This window comes from Triturus cristatus, chromosome 4_1, assembly GCF_964204655.1.
Source record: "Triturus cristatus chromosome 4_1, aTriCri1.1, whole genome shotgun sequence".
In the NCBI taxonomy this organism is placed as follows: Eukaryota; Metazoa; Chordata; class Amphibia; order Caudata; family Salamandridae; genus Triturus; species Triturus cristatus.
In genome coordinates, this window is record NC_140585.1 from 982,253,109 (window position 1) to 982,275,274 (window position 22,166).

The 22,166-nt window shown below is 43.4% G+C and overlaps 1 protein-coding gene across 2 annotated transcripts in view; it reads right to left on the bottom strand.

Moving 5' to 3' along the window:
• Window positions 1–237: 237 nt before the first annotated feature.
• FRS2 (fibroblast growth factor receptor substrate 2) overlaps window positions 238–22,166 on the bottom strand; it is a 316,662-nt gene continuing 294,733 nt past the window's right edge. For both annotated transcript variants that reach the window (XM_085653899.1, XM_085653900.1), the window contains exons 8-9: window positions 3,060–3,223; window positions 238–2,550 (exon numbers count right to left, since the gene is read on the bottom strand). In XM_085653899.1, the coding sequence (XP_085510025.1) occupies window positions 1,585–2,550; window positions 3,060–3,223 (1,130 nt within the window). In that variant the 3' untranslated portion in view covers window positions 238–1,584. The remainder of the gene's footprint in view (window positions 2,551–3,059; window positions 3,224–22,166) is intronic.

Here is a 22,166-nt window from a genome sequence, read left to right on the forward strand (position 1 = left end):
TAAGGTGGAAGATGAACACTTCACTGGTCTAAGCCAAGTCGTGATTGACAATGTCTAAGGCCAATGACTGAAAGCAGCCGGCCAAAGTCGTCAATGGTTGAAAGGGCAGACCCAGGGGAGGGCGGTCTGCTTGACAGCTACATTATCCACACGCAGACTTAAAATGAGACTGTACCACACACAAGGTTACTATCTTCAGCTAGCAAACTACTCAAATAAAAGCAACTACATAAGCCATTGAAATGTAAAAATCAATATTTTATTGCCATGCTACAAAATATGTTGGCACTGATGAAGTGATAACGTTGTCAATATCACACAAAATAGTGTTTTACAAAAGGACCATTTGGTTAGCTATATGATGCCCAAAGTCGCAAACCAAAATTAAATTAAAAGATAAGTATTTTGTTTAAAAGACCAATTTAAAAAAAGGTGCACTGCTCTGCATATGGTCACATTTTCTTAAAATTCAATATAGTACCCTGGAATGTATATCATTAAAGTTATTCAGAAGGGGCAAAACTCTTAAAAATGTTTGGCAAATGTACTCCCACCCTTTAATAGTCATTTTTTTTATCATGGAAAAAAGCTTTAAGTCTAGTAAACTACATATATACAAAGTTTCTATGTTTATAGATTTTAAGTAGGGAAAAAGTAAACAAAAATTCTTAATGCAAATTAAGACAAAAAATAATGTTACACTATAATACAAATGTGAAGACACAAAGAATGTTGCAGTTTATAAAAAATGTATATTGCTGCATTTAATAAATGCAATTGTGGCACACTGGTTACTACTTTACTGTTACTATCAGACAACTTCCATGCGAAAACCATATTCATTTATAATTTCACACCTGAGTGAGCATCGATCATGTTGCAGGACTTTTTGAGGGGTAGTCCAAAGAATGCTACAACAGAATCAGATGCTTCATGCAAACAGGGCAACATGCCTGCTGGCTGGGGCACTGTTGAGGGATGCAGAAAACACTTCCGCTCTAGCAAACCATGAGCAATTGCAATGTGTTCAGTCTTTCAGTACCAATGTTTTGCATGGAAGCAGGCCTCTGTCTGAGGTTTGGAAAATCTCACCATGGCCAGGGCGGCAAGGGGAGAAAGTGAAAGGCAAAAAGGAAACATGCCAAGTACACACAATCAACCCTCACGTATTAGAAGTGCAAAGGACACTGCAGTCATTGAGGTGCATTTGCTCGCAAAGTACACATCAAGAGGCTTTATAAAAATGTATAAAGGCCAACACTGAGTAGATGCAAAAGAAAGGCACAGAGCCAACACACTGGCATGTTACTCACTTTAGTCAATGAAATAGGCACTGTGAGAATGACATCGCCAACGTACAGTAAATATAAGTACTGTAGAATAAAGTAGTGTTATTTCATGAGTACCTGCTCAACATTAAGTCCACTCCAACAACCCAAAAATATTTGGGGGAAATTCTACTTGTCTTCAAAAAGTAGCTTAAGATTTAGAAACAGGAATGAAGTCATAGCATTGTTTAGAAAAACAAAACCGAACCCAGAACAAATATGACAAGGTGCAAATGACAATGATCCTCTGATTGGCTCACATTGGCAGATCTGTACTATTGTGTCTGGTTTTTCGAGAAGTCCCGTCGTCTCGTGGCAGTGCTTTCTGTAAGCTCGACATTGCAGCAGTCCTTTCAATGTCTATGACAGCATACAACTCTGTGCGCCTGGTTGGCGTTTGAGGGAGTGGAGTGGTAGGCGTTTTGGGAGTTTGGGGATTGTCCGAGTCACTTCCAGCTTCCAAGTCCACCTGAATGTAGTTAAGCTGCCGGTGTTCTAAACTGGGGCGCCGTACATCAAAGTTAAAAATTGTAGGCGCACAGTCCCTACGCCTTGAAAATTCCACTTTGTGAGCACTCAATGGTACATTTACATTTTCGGTGTTGACGTAATTATGCATTGGATCTAAGTTACTATGGTATCCATTTACCGATGGGGTCTTTGGTCCTAAGCTGTCCTCTTCATCCCTACTAGGCTTACGAGCTTCCCAAACTGGGGGAAGAGATGGTAGATTTTCATAATTTAGCAAAGCAGTTCTCCTTTGAGCAGAGTTGTTGACATTCTGTGTCTCTGAAACACCAGCAGAGGCTAGTCGACGACTCCTGACACCAGGAACAGGTAATCCATTTACATTTTCATAAACTAGTTTACTACCAGAAGAGGCCTCTTTGCGCTCATCACTGTCATAACCAGTGTCCCAGTCACTACTGGAAGCATTTACACCAGCGCTGGCACTTCCACCAACTGTATCCCCACCATGCTGCTCTTGTTTTTCTTTTTCCATTAGTTGGCGCTGAACAGGTGTCGGCCCTAAAACAAACTTCACTGCTTCAGCCTCCATGAGAACTTGTGGGTCACTGTCCTGAACACAGGCCTGGTCTACTCGCGGCTGGCAGCTCTCCGCGTTAGAAAGCCGCTGCTCCAACGGTGGAAGAGGTGGCATAATAGGAGTTCGGCTCTTATGCTCCTCGTGCACACCCGTGGTGTTAACATACGTATGCACCTGAAAAAGAAACCAAAGCATTAATAAAGTTGTATACCAACAGTGAGCTACACTAAGAGTTAACGAATATTCCCTATTCCCACATGAGCTATGAATTTTCTTCACATGGTTGAGATAGTGCTGTAAAATCAATCACAAAGTTGCACGAAGAGCTCTGAATAAAATTTACAATGGACGTAACATATCATTATGCCATATAAACCCATAAAAAGGGGGTAAAAAGAGTCAAGAAGCAGTTGACCGATATTTTGTGACACCCCAAATGGCGTACGAAATATTCAAAATCAATGCCTACACGGTATGAGCAGGATACCGAGCAGTGATGTGCACTTAAGCATATATATATATTTATTTATTTTTTTATTATTGGTACTCTTGGCATCAGAGAGCGAATCCAAAACTGAAAATATTTGTATGCCATGCAGTATTCTGAAATTCACTTTTACAACTTGAAAGTGGAAATGTAAAGTTATTTCTAGTAATAACTAATAAATGTAAAATAGACTCACATGTTCCTCTCCAACAAGCAATGGATGTGTTGACTCTTCTCCAACTGAAGGAAGGCGCGTACTGCCAACAGACGGGTGCCTGCTGGAGGGATGGGATGATGCATCTCCAAAAGATGGATATCTTGGGTACCCATTAGGTAGGTTTGGTCCGCTAAAGCCAGGTGCTAAAATACATAAAAACGATGTAATCATAATTTTTGAAGAGGGATGTCATGGTGCATAAACTATTTAAATTACAAGTAACTAAATTGCTTGCTGTAGAATGAATATTGTATAATCAAGACTACAAATGGGGCCATCAAATCCTTCACAATCAGTTTAGTATATTAACTTTTTTCTGGAAACATCCAAAAAATACTAGGCCTGGGCGGAGTTCCGCTGTGCGGAACTCCGCGAAGTGACCAAAAAAGCTCAGCTGCAATATGTGGCGTTCCGCAAGTGTCAGACTGCATTTGGTCATGCCGTTCGTATTGCTTTTCAGCGCTGGGTGTTTGTCATGCGCTGTATAGCACCATGCACAGTGCAAGAGGGCGCTGCTCCTTTTCTTGCCGCTCAAGTAGATTTTCTAACCAAGCTGCAGCTTTCTCAATGCAAACGGAAGGTTTCTCAACATGAGCGGTCACGACAATCTGTGATCGCCCGCGTTGAGAAATCTCATCGGGAGGTGGATTTTCCTCTCTCACGCTGAGCAACTTGACATTGGCGAGTGCAAGTGAGGAAAAAACTGCGCTCCGCTTACCAAGAAGTTCAGTATATGACTGCAGCAGAAACAAAGACATCTACCTCTCAAAATACACAGAGTACCCTGAACAGGGCAGCTGATAAACCACATATATCAAATTCAACGCTACCACTATTTAAGAGGTAAGTGAGAGATGGGAAATTATAAGGTGTGGTTTAATTGTGCAAGAGGAGAAATACAAGCAGCACTGGCAAAGCAAACCGGTTTCACCAATGCGAAATCTATTGGCTTTGTCAATGTTATTTTACATGTTGTCCAGCAGTTGAGCTGCTGTGCAACATGGCTTAAAGTATAATAATAATAAACAAGTATTTGCAATGTGATAGGTCTCGCATGTATGAGAGTTTGAGCTATTAGCATTGTAAATGACAATGCCTTTTATTTATGTGTTGTTTTTAAAACAGATAAATAAAAGGCATTGTCATTTACAACGCCAATAGCTCAAACTCTCGCAAATGCGAGACCTATTGCATTGCAAATGTGTGCAATAAAAATTATAAAAAAGCATTAGGAGAGAGCGTGTCCTGCCTGCAACAGCAGGCAGAACAAAGCTATTTGAGAAAATAGTCCTCGGAGGCTGTAATTAAAGCCTACCGAGCAACAACACACGTAACAGGGGGTGTCGCCATGCAACGTGACAAAATAAGACAAGGAGGGACTACTAAGCCTTTTGACCAATGAACAGCCACAGTTTACAGAGGACAATGATACAAGCCAATGAAAAATGTGGGCAGAGAGTGGGGACGTCCTTGGTGCAGCCCTATTAGTAAAGCTAACATGGTGAAGGCAGAGCCAGACAATCAGGGGGAAGGCGGCGGCAGATGGAAAGAAGAACAGGGGGAAGACGGCGGCAGATGGAAAGAAGAACAGGGGGAAGGCGGCGGCAGATGGAAAGAAGAACAGGGGGAAGGCGGCGGCAGATGGAAAGAAGAACAGGGAGAAGGCGGCGGCAGATGGAAAGAAGAACAGGGGCAAGGCAGCGGCAGATGGAAACTTAACAGGTTAGAGAATAATTGTAAGAGAACAGGTTGGTCCTTTCGGGAATTTTTTTTTAGTAAGTGAGCCCTCTCATTCTATCTACTAGATAGACTGGGTATACCATCTAAGTAGATCAAAACTAATCTCCTTGAGGAGAGGTGTGTAGATTGCTCCGAACAGGCAGTTGTAACCTGATGAATTCCCAGGTACTTGATTAATGTCGAGCAAATAAAACATACCTGTTAACTTCGAATCACCTGCCACTATTCCGGGGTGCCAAAGACGGCAAAGAGAAAGCACAGGGAACGACAGGGCTTTGACAACAGAGTGAAAAGGGGAGACCGGGAAGGGAAGTAGGAGATTGCAGCTAGGCAGAGGTTACAAAAAGTCCAAGGCAGGAATGAGGCTGGGTTCACAGAACAGACAATGAATGGTAAAGGGATGACGGGTGCCAATGGAATAAAATAGGCTTACCTGATAGGTTGTGAGGTCCTGGGTGCACCAAACTCTTACCTTGCTTGCTGTATTTACGGGGCAGGGAACGCCCAATAAATAATTAATCAATAACAACGGATTTAATCTCATTCACCGTACTGGTTCAAAAAGGGTCTGATCTGGTGGGTCACCCTAAACACCGACCGCATGTGTAAACCGGACTGGTGTTGGTGTAAAGATTCTTCTCTAAGGCGGACTGAGTTGACTGGATTTTAACTCCACCCCGCAGCAGCTTCTGCTGCACCATCCACCCCGAGATCCACCCGGTGTGTACTGGCGTCACTCTAGTGTCTCCTGAGTTCCACTTAGACAGGCCTCACCAAAATCTTTGGATAGCGCTGGCACCCATGCACTTTACACTTGTGACCCAAAATACAGTTCTCAAGGCGTGACACGGATATGTGCCACCCAGAGGCGCAACTAGAGCCACATTTCTGGTCTTAAGTGTAAAGTGCATGGGTACAAGTGTAAACATAAAGGAAGACAGGACTCAGCTGACCAACTTTACATTATCATGTTGCAGGATTCTGCGCGCGCGGAGACATCAGAAAACGCTGACTGGGGAAGGGAATTAACTATTCAATTAATCGGACCTTTTGAAAGAGATAACTAGGCTGGGTATTTCTTATTGACACTGACTGCTGTGTCATACCCTTTATTATCGCCTGGAGTGAGCCTTGGCACCTTTGGAGAGCCAGCTTTGCTGATGCACACACATCTTTACAAAACTAGGGTTGCAAGCTCAGAGGTTAAAGTCAGTCAGTCCAGAGAGGTCGTCGCTCGTCCGCGTGCAGTGGACAGCTCGATGGTTCGTGCCGACGGGAGAGCGCTTGGGGAGAGGAGGTGTTTGTAGGCTCTGACATGGTGGCAGCGGGCTCGAGACCAGCCCCCCAGATGTTTGCACTGCCAAACGCTGCTCTCATAATGAAGGAAGATTTTCAAAATTAACAAGCTGTCGCCATTGCGCAAAGGCACCCGCTTGTTTAGATTTGCATCGCTCTTTCACTTTACAATAGCTGCCGCCCCACATAGCACTCGCGGGGTGGGGCAGCAGCTATTGTTTAAGTGAAAGTGCGATGCAAAAATAAACATGCTGCAGGCATTGCCAAAATAGTGCTCACCGACAGTGTAACGCCGCAAGTAAACAATCCAGTCCTGATGGGCGGTCCCAAAAGGAGGCAGGGCTTTAACAAGGAGGAACTAAGAAGCCTCATTATCAATCGAAAACCCGCATTTACCATGGATGATGATGCCAACCAATGAAAAATATGGGTGGGGCTTCCACACCACTTCTAAAAAAAATACCCTAATACAACATGCCTCGCAAAGCGAGTAGCGCATGCGCTGCAAAGCTAGGCGAGACCGAAAAAGTACTATAATGCATTGACCAAATCACACTTTCTTTTTTAGACGTGTTGTTCAGCAGCTCAACTGCTGTGCAACATGTAAAAAAAAAAAAACATTGGCAAACTAGGCGAAACTTGTTTGCTTCGCTAATTTTTGTTGTTCCGGTGGTATCACTAGCCGAGAACAATGAACTGTTGATGAAGTTCGTATTCGAATGTTTGACTACAGCCCACAATTTATGGATACAAATGAATATAAATGTCAATAAGAAGCACATTTTTAAAAAATAAATGTATGTACACACACACAATTCACTGAAAAACTCATAGGTTTCAGGGGCGTTCTAGTTAGTTGGACATTTCACTCGTACAAAACCATTGAAATTGCCCTGTGATAGTTAGTTCAGCTAACTATAACTCGCGCCCCCCAATGCACTGCTGATGACGTCACATATTACATCACTCATGACATGGTAAGTGACATCACTGATGACATCTCAAATGACATGTTAAGATGTTGAAATCTAAAGCACGGTGCCGCAATTGTAACAAAGTAAATAAATACAAAAAAAAATTGCTGCCACCATTTTGTTTTCTATTTATTTATCTACTTTTGTTACAATCGCAGCACCAGCACTTTAGCTTTGAAAATCTTAAGCTAAAGCGTGAGTGCCGCGATTGTTTCAAAAGTAAACAAACAGAAAAAGCTATTGCTTTACTTTTAAAGCAATTGCGGCACCCGTGCTTTAGCTTAAGATGTTTAGAGTTAAAGCGCAGGTGCTGCCAATAAAAAAAAATAAAAAAAAAATACATAAACATGAAAATAAGGGCATGTGGTCACTTTTAGCCAGAAAACAAAAGAAAATCGCGGCTGCCATTATTCTCGCTTTGTCAGAACCCCGAGCGCCGCATTCACGGGTGCCGTCTTAAGAGGCTGATTCCCCCGTGATTCATTTCACTTCAACTCACCGATCTATGTGACGGCGTGTTACGATGGATTAATTAATATCTCCTTTGTGATTGAATCAATACCAGTGTCCATCACTCTCACCCGCTTTTGGAGCCTACTAGCCCCTGCGCCTCTGGACTCCAAGTCGACATTGACTAGATGCCCGTTCTTTAACATGGTGCCTCCCCTCCTTCTCTCACCGTCCTCTCTGTCCTGAGGAAGACCCCGTTCGTAAGGATTGAATCAACCTACCCTTGCCGAGGGGTCGAAACGTCGACTTTTTGATTATGCCAGTACTTTCAATAGTGCAAAGAGCACTGTGAACCTTCGATTGTATATGGTTTTTCTGTCAAAACATCCAATCTTGCAATGAATGAACTTCATCCTGATTATTTGGCACGATATTAATGTGCCCTACAATTGATTTGTATTATTGCTATAAATCTATGTATGTCACTTATCCTATTACCCTACCCTACTCATCACTCCCTTCCCGTCCCTGTGGCACCCTGCACTCTTTTTCGATTAATGTGAATTTATTTACACATTCATATGTTTGATCCAGGTGTGATTAAATAACACTTCGATATGCCTAAATTGTTGCAATATTTACTATGTTGATTTTGTTCAGGTTTTAAATGTACGCTTGTTCTGGGACCATTTCTCTTCTATTATTCTTGCCGAGGCATGATGCACTGAATAAATAAAGAATATAAAAGTATTGAGGGAGAACGTGTCCTGCCTGCAATAGCAGGCAGGACAAAGCTATTTAGGAAAATAGTGATTGGAGGATGTAATAAAGCCTACTCAGTAACAACACATGGGAGGTAACAAGAGAAAAGGTGGTACTAAGGAGGGGCTACTAAGCCTATTGACCAATTCAAAGACACTAAGGACAGGAGCCAATTAAAAAGCTGGGTGGAAAATGGGTGGAGCTTCATGCCCTATCCTGAATACTGCATGCCTCATACATACTGGGCAAGCGCTGCCTAGGTGAGACCACAAAAAAACAGAAGCACGAACAAGACTGCATTTTGAAGACAATTAAAGTGAATTGTCTTGTGGTATTGAAATGATAGGTGTTAATCCCTCACAGAACTGTACTGGGGTACTTGATTTATTGAGTTCGAAGGACAAAGATGGCCAAAGCGGACCCTTTCGGGATGCAACTTTGGCCATGTATGCTATGTAGTTACAGATTTCTACAGCTCACTCTTAACCCATTGCGCTATGAGGCACAGGCATAATGATTTTTGCTTACAGTTTTTTTTTTTTTACATATTCCCATTGTACGTGTCCAGCATCTTAGGGGTGTAGCTATCATTGGTGCAGCAAGTGCAGTTATCCCTACCCCAACAGCAGCACTCGCGTGCTTTAGAGAACAACCTTGATGTTTCTGTTCCATCTCCTAGTAATAGTAATGGAATGTGCACACCTTGTGCAGAATCTCAGAGAAAGACTGTACAATATTCAGGTGCTGCCAGACGTGGGACATGATGAGCAAGAACGACGCATGTGCTTGGTGAGGAGTGTCTCTCTGTGCAGGTGCTTAAGCATAGGCTGCAAGTGGTCGCAATGTGAGGGTGCCTGGAAACAAGATACGCTTCATGATCACGCAAGGCACTTGACCTGCAAGAGTTCGATACGAGTATCACACAAACTCATTTTAGGTGCGACACAAGTGTTATGCCTGGAGCCTGGCACTCTACTGGTCTTCTATACTTGAACAAGGCTACTGTGATATCCACGGGAATCAACAATGCACGTAAATGCTCAGCACAGCTCTGTCAAGGTGTGCTCACAGGTAAAGACAGATGGGTGTTGGCAAAGAAGGGAGGCCTCTGGTACAGCTGCTCCCATCCCATGCAGTCTTCACCCTGGCACCACTGGAATGGCACAAATTTATTTGAAGCAGTCATTCCTATTTTTCAATTCTCATATAAAAGTGTCATGTTGGACCCAGTGTTCTGTCACCCTGGCATATGCTGAAGGCAACTCATGTTGTACTGAGTGCAACAACAGCACTGTAGTACACTTTGTACAGACACTTTTTGCATTTTTTTTTAAATTCATACTCTGGGTTTTAGGTCCTTAAAGCAGAAGAATATTGGTATCGAATGAGAATGTAAAGTGTTTTTCTTATTGAACTGACAAGCAGTTCAATCTGTTTTTCCGCTCAGTCGGTTGCTCTGTATGGACTTAAAATAAATTTAGAGACCTTACCTACATGTACCTGTCTTCTTCCGAGAACCCAGCTGTGGCAACGAGGAGTGGGCTCTGTCATGCGACCGGCAGAGGCAGTCCTTCAAGTGGCTTGTCCTACATGTCAGCTTTCCTGGAGCAGGAACTTAATGGCAGCCTCCGCTATGCACCAGAAGTATTTCAGGGTCATTGCTGTGTTTGGGCGGCACTGCCAATGCGGTTGCACAGTGTGTTTTTGACTCGTTTGGATTCTAACCGTGTGAGCGTTTGACATCAGTTTGGTTGGATCTGTGCAGAGTTCTCAGAGTTACGCCCTAGACTGGCTATACAGATGTGTTCTGCGCATCAATGTTAAATGGTCCTCAGCTTGCAGCACATGACTCACATTCATCTATTGAGGATTTCGGATGGTTACTAATAACACTGATCAGCTGCAGGTATTGCAAGCTTGCGTTATTTGCCATAGTGATTCGCACACTAATTATGAATCTGTGATTTTTTGTGATCTTTATGTTCTAGTTGCACCTTCTGGGTGACTAAATAGTGTGAACTTAATGGTGATTATTACACTATTGATGCATTATTTGACTGTTATACTGTTCCTCAAGTTTTGTGGATAAGCATTGCAGATCTACTGTATTTGCATACCATATTTGTGTTTTGTGATGTGGTAGTTTGGTTATTGTAGCTACAGCATGCAGCAAAACACTACGACTCCTCCGGCCGTTTTAATTACAACGGGCTCTCCTCAGATTGAGTGGAAATGATGGAAGGAGGTATTTGAAGCTTATTTGGGGCAATCAAAGGCACGGTATTTCAGTAAAAGAAGACATTTGCTTTTTTAAGACATTCTCTGGGTCCCGATAGAAGGAACATTTTAAAGCACTTTCCTGCATCAAAAGTGATGGGTGAAGGGGATGTACTGGATGAGTACACTACTGCTATTAAAACACTCAATACTAGTTTTAAGAAAAAAAAAGTGAGATAATGGAGAGGCCCAAATTTTACGTTAGAGATCAGTTGCCTGGAGAGTCTATTGAGTGCCATAGCAGCCTCATATGAATATAAATCATTTGAGGATAAATTAAGGAAACAACGAACAACAAAATCATACAAGAAAAGTTATTAACAGAAAATTTGACCTTAGAAAAACAGTTAAAATTGCAGGTAGTATAGAATCTACTTCTGCTTACATGGAGCAGATGTCACTGAGTACACAGGTACATGTTGTGCAGGAGGTGGATTTTGTGAAACGAAGGAGAGAAGAATTAGGCAAAAAGGAAAAATGTGGAGTGTTACAGATGCGGGAGCAAAAGTAATTTGGCTAATGCTTCATGTTGTCCTGCTTTAGATCAAGTGTGTGCTAAAAGCAAAAATTTGACACTTAGCTAAATACGCACCAAAATATGTTAATGTGGTTGAGACTAGGATGAGTAGTGAAGTTAAGTCTGAATCTGATGTGGACAGTGTGCTATTGTATGTCAAGCGGCAGAAAGAGAGAGTTTGAAGAGTTAAGTATTGCAAAGTGGGCCATGTTGTGTAAAAACAAAAAAAAACAAAAATTCTCATTGGTATATTGAGTGTTCCCGAATAACATGATGGTGGTTCATGGGTTTGTTTTTTAACTATAATAGGGGTTGGTGGGAAAGATTTATTATGGCTCTCAGGAAGTCATGTGAGCGACCAGTTGCCTATGGAGGAAAGGCCATAGAAGATGCCATTTTGAATTTCAGAGGTAATGAAGCGTAAGCCACTGTTTATGTGGCTAAGGATGGATGGTGTCTGTTGGGGTGGTTGCAACAGAGAAACCTACGAATTATCCTTGATGCAAACAGACCAGATCAATTGTTATTAAGAAAGCTGTGCTATGGATGTATACCCATGGGTTAATGCGTTTCCAGGTGTTTTTCAGGAGAAATTGGGAAGTGGAACGGTTTCGCTCCTCAAATCATCTTATGGCAGGTGTCACTTCAGTTGTACATAAGGCTAGACGTGTGCCCATGGCCATGAGGGATGATCTTAAAAAAGGAATTGAAAAATCTGTGTGAGTAAGGGATAATTGAAGCAATTGAGAGCTTAGAACGGCTGTCCCCTTTTGTATTGGCATGAAAAGCCAATGGGTCATTAAGGATGTGTACTGATTTAAGAGATATGAATCACAGGATTTGAGTGGACAGGCAACCCTTGCCGAACGTAACAGAAATGCTTGCTTCACTTAAGGGTGCCAAGGTCTTTACAACCCTAGATATGATGGCTACAATACCATCAGATTGGATTGAAGCATGAATCAAGATATTTAAGGCAATTCATTACTCCTGTAGGGGCATTTAGATTTAAGCGCCTGCCACTTTGTTTGGATTCTGCTTCATCGTTTTTTCAGCATGTAGTAAAAGTGTTGTGCAACGATATAGCCAATGTGAGATGTTTTCTTGATTAAATATTGTTTCGTTTTTGGACAGGATAGGTTTTCCCATGATAAGGCCTCAGACATGGTGTTGATGTAGAAAGAGAAAGGTAGGACGTTGATAGCCGATAAATGCTAATTTGGATTAGATTTTGTGAACTATCTGGGGTACAAGATATCGCGAAGGCACTAATCCCAAAAAGAGTCTGGTGAAAGCAATATCAGAATTTCAGACTCCTACAAACAAAGACCAGGTACAATCTTTTCTTTGCATGATGGAGTTTTATGCCCATTTTATACCTAAGTGTACCGAGAGAACACACAACTTAAGGCAGCTACTCAAGAAGAATGACAAATTTGCATCGACCAATGATGTGGATTAAGAATTTACAGAAGCAAACAGGAAGTTGATAATGCTATACCCTTGAAACCATTTGACATACACGACTCGTGTTATTCTCACTGATGCCAGTCGGTACGGGTTAGGGGCAGTATTATTACAGATGCGTAAAGCTAAAGATTAAATAGTTGCTTTCACCTATCGTGCCCTTAGGGGGACTGACAGTACTTATTCAGTGATTGAGCGCGAGGCTTTAGCTTCCTGGTGGAGTTTTGACCATTCTGGAAACGATTTCTGGGGTGTAGAATTCACTACAAGTGTCGACCACAAGTCTTTGGTTAATTTGTTCACCAATGAAGGAGCTAGTAAAGCCACACCACGTATTGCCAAATGGCAATTTAGGCTACAGGAATTTCAATTTCATGTGGAGTACATACGAGGTGTGAAGAATATCTTTGCAGGTTGCCTTTTGTCTTAAAAGGATGAGACTGCCATGGACGTGATGGATTAGAAAGATTTCAGGATGGTTGGAGTGGTTACCAATTTGACTAATGATTGCATTTCTGAGAGTGACTGGAACTCTGTTTTTGAAAGTGACGACATTTTACAAGACGTTAAGGGTTTTATTTGCACGTATTAGCCAAAGGACAAATTGTATACGCACATTAACTCTCCTAAGCATGTTTCTCGGAACGGAGCATATCCGGTGGCATACTAAAAAGAGGTGACTTACTAGTTGTACCAAATGGTGTGCATGGCAAAGTTTTGAATTTAGCATATGAAGGCCATGTTGTTATGAGTACCATGAAAAGGAGGATCAGGGACAGGTTTTGTTGGCCAGGGATTGATAGGAAAGTGGAGCATTTTTTGAGGGAGCGTGTGGCTTGAGAAGTCAGTGGCAAGTCTCAAGTTACTAGTACCAAGACCTGTTGAAGCTGTGCCAGTTCCTGACAAAGGCTGGGTTAAACTAATCATGGATGTCATTGGCCCAATCAATGTCGTAAGGTAGAGCTTTAGATTTGGTATTGTGCTTGTTAATAATTTATCGCGTTGGCAAGAGGTGAAACTTGTCTTCCTACATGTTAGAGATAGTTGGATTTTGGCAATCTATGTTCATGAGAGAAGGAGCTCCCAGCCAGTTGATGACAGACAAAGGGATTCAGTTCACTTCCCAAGAATGTAAGTAGTTTTTGTCACATTGGGGTGTGAAACATACCAAGACATCTTTGTATCATCTCCACAGCAATGGTTTAGTGGAGAGATGCGATAGGGTCATTAAGGACAATGTGCACCTGTCCACTGCTAATGGACTGGACTGGTGCAAGGAACTTAAGGATTTGCTGTGGGCCACTCACACTACTCCTATTGCTATCACAGGAGTTTCTCCATTTACATTCCTTATGTGTTGTGTGCCTGTCACCAAATTGGTGTGTCTGTGGATGGGTGGTTGCGTATCGGATGAGAAATTGTCATCAGTGAAAGTCAAGTGTGAAGTGGCACAGAAGAAGAATGCTGATGTTATGGGAGTTGGCGGTACATGTACATTCATGATTAAGCCAGGTGATGTGGTTAGAGTCGGCTTAAATGGCATTTTAACCAAAGGTCAGTACACGATTTATTGCCACAAGAAGGGTGTTCAAGTCAAGGATCATGTAGTCATGCTTGAAGATGGCAAGTTGTCTTCTTAGAGGTTGGGTGGTTGTCGTGGTGGAGTGAGATCGGGGTTGAGACTGGGAGTAATGATGGAAGTGATGATGAGTCGGGGAACTCCAAATCTTGATTTGGTAATGTGAGAGTTTTGAGAACACCGCAGGAGAGGAGCCTGCCTGTTAAATTACATGACTATGTCGAAGTTTCACCTTCCTCTTCCTGGGTGGATTTCCAATGCGTCTCAACGTATTTCATTATTATTGTTCGGTGTATATTTTACCAGGATGTGATTTTTATTGTATTTTATGTTTGTGAAAAACTTTTATGTTATATGGGGGTGGCGGGGGGGGGGGGTGTTTGTATTTTAGATTTTCAAGGCAGAAGAATGTTGGTATAGAATGACCGGCAGTTGGAGTGGTTTCTCCGCCTAGTCGGTTGCTGTGTATGGACTTAAAATAAACTCAGAGATTTTACCTGCGTTCACTTTTCTTCTGTGATCCCTGCACTTTTATATGTCCATATTTTAGGACATCAAGCCACTTAGGGCACGAGTAGCATGCCTGAGCTTTTAAACCGCATTTATACAACACCACACAGAATGGAAATCAGGTAAAAAGTACACAAGAAAAAAATGCTCTTTAGAAGGGAGCAGCTTTAATGGGACAGAGGCCACTTCCTCTTTGCAGATAAAGGGTGGTGGCCACTTCCGAGGAAGGAGCTGAACTGGATACAGATAGACAGCGCAGGAAATAAAGATAAATACACAGGAGCAGTGCCGCAAATAGCCCCAGGTTATTTTTGCTCTCTCTTCCCTGGCTATTAATGTAATGACAATGTCAGCCTTAAACTGTGGACGCCAGATCGTAAAGTTCATTTGCTGTTTGGTATCCTGATGAGAACAGGGCTATTTGGGCCATGTTAAGTGCAATAAACTGACATTAAGGAAGACCCTTAGCCCCATTCGGGAATGGCAAAGTGGGACTGCAAGCTGGGCTACATGATGTGAACACAAACTAGAATTCCACCGTCTTGGTTTTTAGTGGAATTAGGCTCACTGGGTCAGGGTTATGCCCACTTCCCACAGGAAGTGGTCATGTAGGAAGTGTAGTCACCTTAAAGGTAAGTAGCCAATTGGCTACTACCTGCCACTCCCCTTAACACTTCTAAGATGAGAATTTAGGTGGCAACCCTGATGCCAGGAATTCTGACTCGACTGACCCAGAAGATGACAACAAAGAAGAGCCGCGAAAACAAGAATGGATGACTTGCTGTGGCATTTTTGGTGCTAAACCCTGCCTGCCTACGCCAGTCTCGCCAGTCCTGAAGAAACCGGCTCGTCCTGCAGCTAAACCTCTACCAAGAACCCCGGTAGACTGCAAGCCCTTCACAAATTGCCATCAATCTCCCTTGGAGTAGAGGAGCTACTCCCCTGAAGTCCGCAGGCAACAAAACAACAGAGTCTTGTTTACTGTACTCCTGCTCCCCGGTAGTACAGACGCAGTAGCCGCCAAGGGAGAGGGCACCGTGCTCCAGAAGGTCAGATCAGTCTACCCGCCAAGTAAGAAGACACCAGGGCCAACCAGAGACGCACAGCACCAATACCGGGGGTACCAGATCCCTTGCAGCAACCAAGGCCTTGTTTGAGTGCAATCTGAACAACAACGACACAGAGACCGAGCAGCCGTGGAGGGTCATGAGCACCACAGAGACCAAATTCCAGAGTGGGCCATCTGTCCTGATTTTTGCACCCTCAACTGGTGAGACCGACAACCACAAGGTCCTACGACGCAACAGCCCAGACGACCCAACCCCTCTGCACTGGATCGCCCCATCCCGGGTTACTGAGTACTAACTGTGCTCCCTTGCTTCCAAGACCCTCGTGAACTGAGCCCCATTTCCCCCACCCACGGTTGGGAACTCCCGAACATGTCCCCAAATTCTCCTCTGCAGCCTGTTTTTAAAGGTGCCCTTTGCCCCAAAACCCCTTCGGTGAAGTGAATAAGGCTACTAACCCGACTAGCACCTCTGAACCCAGATGCCCCAGGACAGGTAAACTCTAACTGCTGGTGGTACTTTGGACCTTACCCCTTTGCCACCTGAAGGGGACCCCCGCAAACATACAGCAAGTACCTGTGTAGCTTATTTGTATTTCTCTCCCACAGGAAAGCATTGCACATAAAGACACATTTAAGTAAACATTTTACTTACCAGTGAAACTTGATATTTTAATAGGTACTTACTTGTTTATGATGTTTTTGGTATCAAAATGTATATAAAGATACAAGTTATTTTTCTAAATTGGTCTCAGATTTATTCTTTGAGTATGTGTCTCATTAATTGCTTCTGTGAGTACAACAAATGCTTAGCACTAACTTCTGATAAGCCTAAACTGCTCGCCCACACTACCACAAAAGAGAGCATTTAGTGTTATCATTGTTGCCGCTGTAAACCAATAAGGGTTGCCCGGACTTCCTGCACACCTCGTTTAGGTGCACTATATAGAAAGCCAGGGTCCTACAAGAGGTTTATGGTTTTAATTGTTTTTGAGTTACTGGTACACCCGCCGTGTCAATGAAAGGACAAAAGGGAACTGGGTTTAAGAAAAAGTGGGGGTTAAGGAGGGGGACTGCAGAGACATACACCCAAATAAGAGCACAAGTAGAAAATTAAAAAAAGAGTATCTGCTTTGGAAGGACAAGGGCCACTGGAAGCAGTACTTGGTCTAGGATCCACGACAGGAGAATCACTGGAAGCCCAGGAGGAAGACAGAGGCAAGGAGGAGGCGCTGACCAAATAGGAAGCAAGGAAACAAGAGTGACGTGGGAGCCAGCCAATGGTAAGTAGTGGTACGTAATGGATTCGAAGCCCCTCTTCAGATAAATAAAGAGACAGTTCAAACACTGTGAAGGCGTAACCTGAAAATTAACACAACTACACCACAGGGAGAACCCTATATTATCAGCAATATGACAATGTGAAAAAGATGCAAAAGAGAAAAAAGGCCAAGAGGCTGAGCAAGGGACAGACCTAAGACCAAGAAAAACAAACAAATTAGCACGAGAAAGGGTAATCTTCTCACTTATGAAGGCAACAGGAAATAACCTTGGGCTTATCAGAGTTCTTCATTTGGACTTCATTGCAGCCTGGTAAAAACATTAGGAGTATTATGTGAACGATGCAGAAATGTGAACTACATGAAACAAAAAAACGCATATCGCTTGCTGATTGCATCTGCTGAACTGAAGATGCAGATTTTTAGCCACTTAACTACAGAGACTGAAGAAGAACCACCACCTTCATTTACATATTCTATTTAATCAGTACCCAAGATGTACAATGCCTGCTGCCCTGCATAGGGCAGCGAGTGGGTAAGGATATAGAGTCATTGGCTACAGTTTACTGCACTGCCATAGCTGTTCTCTATACCATGGTCTTCTCCTGCTTAACTCTGCATACTGTGTTAATGAATTATTTACCAGTGATTAATTTCTCTAGGGATTCAATTATCCGTCTTCATTATAACTAGGTTATTCATGTTCTGAAACAGATAATTAAAAACAGTTACATCTTACATAGCCATAAAGTTCGACCCCTCACTCTAATCAATAACAAAAATAAAAACGTGCTACTGGTGTGACCTTGCCATCCAGACCAGACGTGGCCAAACATTTGACAGGAAGGTTATGTCAAAGCATCGGGCACTGATTCAGCAACTGCTTTGTGCAACTCCGGTACATCTCTCCCCCCCTCTCCTTCCTGCCCCGAAATCATCTCATGCTTCAACTGGTGGGAGGGGATTATGGGTGCGCCGGCCCTGCAACCGGCATCACCGATGCAATTACATAAATTTAATCGGTTGCAAGCAGAGAGGCTTTGCTAAGATAGCAGCGTGGGCGGAGAGAAATTTGCCACCCTTGCTGATGGGAGTGAATTAAATGAGGCAGCAGGGTTTCCCTTTTGTGTTCACTGGTCAGTACTTGGATGAGCAGGGACTGGCCCCTGAACCCAAACATCCCGGACCTCCCCCAGCTCATTTAAATCACTATGGCTTAGCTGTCTCAGACAGATGATGGTTTGGTTGAGGTGTGCCAGCAGGAGTCAAAGGGTGAAGGAAAGGCAAGGAATAGGGCTAAGGGGGTGTTAATAACTTCGCCCGCCGTATGATGATGGACTAAAACGACTTAAAACTGGCAAATCAGACAGAAACAAACCGGCAGGGACAAGGACAAGGCTGGAGTAAGAGGAGAAGGGCGCTGCTGTTGGCATAACCTTAATGCACACAGCTCCATGAACCCCTCAAAAAATTGGCGGCCTGGGCCCAACTTGCCCATGCTAAAGGCCGGCCCTGATTGCAGGACCACTATCCAGGAATCAACTTAGTTATCCTACGAATGTAGAGGGATCTGCTGTCGGTACTTGCAGAAAACGAAAGGGCGTTTTCACTGCAAAGTTAATTCAGGTTCTTGAATAGCCTAAGTTACCTTTGATCATTAAACACACATGGAAACATCCTTTTAAAACTAATTTTAAACATTACACTTTGACAATAAAGTCGCTCAGCTCTAAAAAGCCATTAAACAGCATTTTACAGAAGCTGCCACTGTCATCATCACTGGCTCAATAAATACCAAAAGATGTACAACTGCAAGTAAGTTATAAAGCTTACCTTAGTTTTGATTATCATTATTCTGTGTGAAGCAACACCCATGCTGCTCTACCACAGATTTTACTAGACAAACATGCCACAAATACTGCATTTGGAAAGGTCAGAAACAGATCTGAATTGTTGCTTGAGGGTTGCACAGAGCATTGTCGGCACGCCCTTAAAAAAGTAGTATTGTACAGCTGAAAGTGGCTTGACATCCCGAGCATACACAGTCAGGATCTTCTCCTCCAGCATCATTTATTCTTATTTCCTATGTTAATGTTGTTAGTTACTGGGGCTTTCTTCCCTCTGTTTTCTTCTGCAACATTGCTCCATGAAGGAAAAAAAATCTGAAGGCTTAGCCACACAAAGGGGAGGTTTAATAGCCTCTTCAGGGGATCTGGTTTGATCAGACATACCCATCTCCAAGAGGAAAGAGGGGAGAAAAAATAAACGTTTAAACAAGTAAGACTTTCCGGCTCCACCCACTAGATGGCAAAATGTGTCCAGCATGTGAATCTAGCAGAGATTTCATGCTGCAAAATAGCTTTCCTGCAATAGGTTGTCCTGCAACCAATTTGAAATTTTAAAAAAAGTAACTAAAGAAGTTGCATCTTTGTTCCAGAAATCTGATTAATGCATTGTATTCTTTGAGTTTCTGGAAGAGATGGTTTTCCCCCCTGCCTGAAGAAGTTACTTACCTTCAGAAACGCCTTATCTGGTAGAGACTATCAAGATGCAGATTCCTTACACTAGAATTATCCCCAGGCTTCAGGCTGGATCAAGAAATTCTTGAACAGTACACCAATCCCATTTTTGAGGACGCGTCCAATAGCGCGTGCGAAGCTTTATCTATAAACGTACGCTTCGGCCCTCATGACACACTTAAGGTGATGCTTATCTACCGTCCCCCAGGTACTAAAGGGGGTTTTCTTAACTCCATTGGCCTATTATTGGAAGAAGGTCTTTGTGCTAAAACGTTCACCGCTATAGGTGATTTTAATTTTCACCTTAACGACCCTCTTGACCCAGATACGGCTCAATTGATTGACGTTATGAGTGCAGTTGACCTTCGGCAACAGGTACTTGGTCCCACTCACAAAGCTGGTCACACCCTGGATGGGGTCTTTACTAACTCACCATGTCTGTCAATTGTTGACATCATGCCTCTACCTTGGACTGACCACTCGGCTATCCTCTTTCAGATTTCCCAATCAGCTCCTTCACAAGCACATGTAAATCACAGGGATGGGATAGCTACCCGGGCGTGGAAAAACTTGAACCCTACCAATTTTAGTAAAGTACTGACTAGTTCAGTCCCAGACTTCCTCCCTAATATAGAGGAAGCGGCTAGTGCCTATGATGACTGGATTAACTCAGCTTGCCTCAAGCTTGCCCCTGTAAAATGGTGCAAAATGGTGCTTCCCTAAGCGCAGGACACCCTCTGCCCCTTGGTTTTCACAGACCCTCCAAGAGCTGAAATCTGAGTGTAAACGCCTGGAGCGGCTTTGGCGAAACGACTATCTCTCCATTAACAAAGAGGTATAGATCTCGCCTCCTAGATTACAAAAATCAGCTGCTGTTGGAAAAAAAGGCCTACTTTTCTAAAAAAATCAATGAAGCCAAATCCTCTGTAAAGGAACTTTTTAAAACCGTCACAACTCTTATCTCCCCCCCTAAATCCATCGTACACAGCAGTGACGAGCTCTGCAACACTTTAGCGCAATTCTTCCTATCTAAAGTGGATGGTATTTTTTCATCCTTTAACAAACCCACTAGACCTCTTTTTGAGGCAAGCTCGTATCAGTTGTCCTCCAACTTCACATCCATCCTTGATAAGTTCACGCCACTTTCCACTCAGATGGTGGCTAATCTGGTGCGGGGTTGCAGATCCGGCTCTCCGAAAGATCCCTGCCCTGCTTCAATAATTAATCTATCCCCTGACATCATTGCAAATACCCTTACTCCCTTACTCAATCAGATATTGGGCTCAGGACACTACCCTCTGGCCTGGAAAACAGCTTCAATCCTTCCTCTCCTAAAAAAACCCAATCTTGATCCCAAGGACCCCACTAATTACAGGCCTATCTCCCGTCTTCCTTTTCCTGCTAAGATTCTGGAGAAGGCGATGAATACCCAACTCAGCCTGTTTCTTAACACTTACAACTTGTTGGACCACTCACAATATGGGTTTCGAGCTGGGCACAGTACCGAGTCGGCCCTGCTGAAAGCAACAGAAGAGATTAGGGAAACCGTCGATCAGGGTGGCTCAGCCATCCTGATTCTATTAGACTTATCGGCGGCCTTTGATACTGTGCACCATGAGATTCTATTGGAACGCCTATCCCAGATCGGGATTCAGGGCTCTGCCCTAACCCTCCCGAGGTCCATTTTAACCCACAGAACTCAAAATGTGGAAATGGGGACTTTTTCTTCTAAGTCATTCGTTTTGCCTTGTGGAGTCCCGCAGGGGTCATCGCTGAGCCCTACGCTCTTTAATGTTTACGTGAAGCCCCTTGCCCCTCTGATACGATCTTTTGGCCTTAGGCTAACATCCTACGCCGACGACACCCAGATCGTGATATCCCTAAACAAAGGGAGGGAAGCAATTAAAGCGTCCATCTGCCAGAATTGTATGATTGCCATCACTAGCTGGATGGCCAATAATTGTTTGAAACTGAACGCTGGCAAAACGGAGGTTATCCTGTTTGGAAATAAACCCTGTTTTTGGTCTCCCGCCTGGTGGCCTAGTGATCTGGACCCCCCTCCCCTGCCTACTACCAAAGTAAAGGACCTGGGGGTTATTATTGACAATAGGCTTTCTTTTGAGAATCAGGTAAACAGAGTGACCTCTACCTGCTTCCTAACCATCAGGACGCTGAGAAAAATCAAACCCTATCTATCTACTGATAGTTTTAGATCTGTGGTGTCTGCTCTAGCTCTGTCCCACCTGGACTATTGTAATGGTCTCTACCTTACTGTCCATAAAAAACATCTTAGTAGACTCCAGATGGCCCAGAATGCGGCAGCTAGATTGTTGACTAATACACCCAAGTTTGAATCCGTTAGTAAAGGTCTTCGAGACCTGCACTGGCTTCCCATGAAACATCGGGTGCTCTTCAAGGCCCTCTGTATAGCACACAAATCGCTACACGGAGTGGGACCATACGATCTTAGGAAACGTTTCCAGTGGTATCACCCGCAGAGAGCTCTTCGCTCCAGTGAGGCAAAACTGGCAGTCATCACCAGGATAAAAAAGGCCAACTGGGGCGGTAAAAGCTTTGTGCGGAAGGCATCCTATGCTTGGAACGAACTGCCTCCTTCTCTTAGAGCGACTTCTGACCTACTCTCTTTTA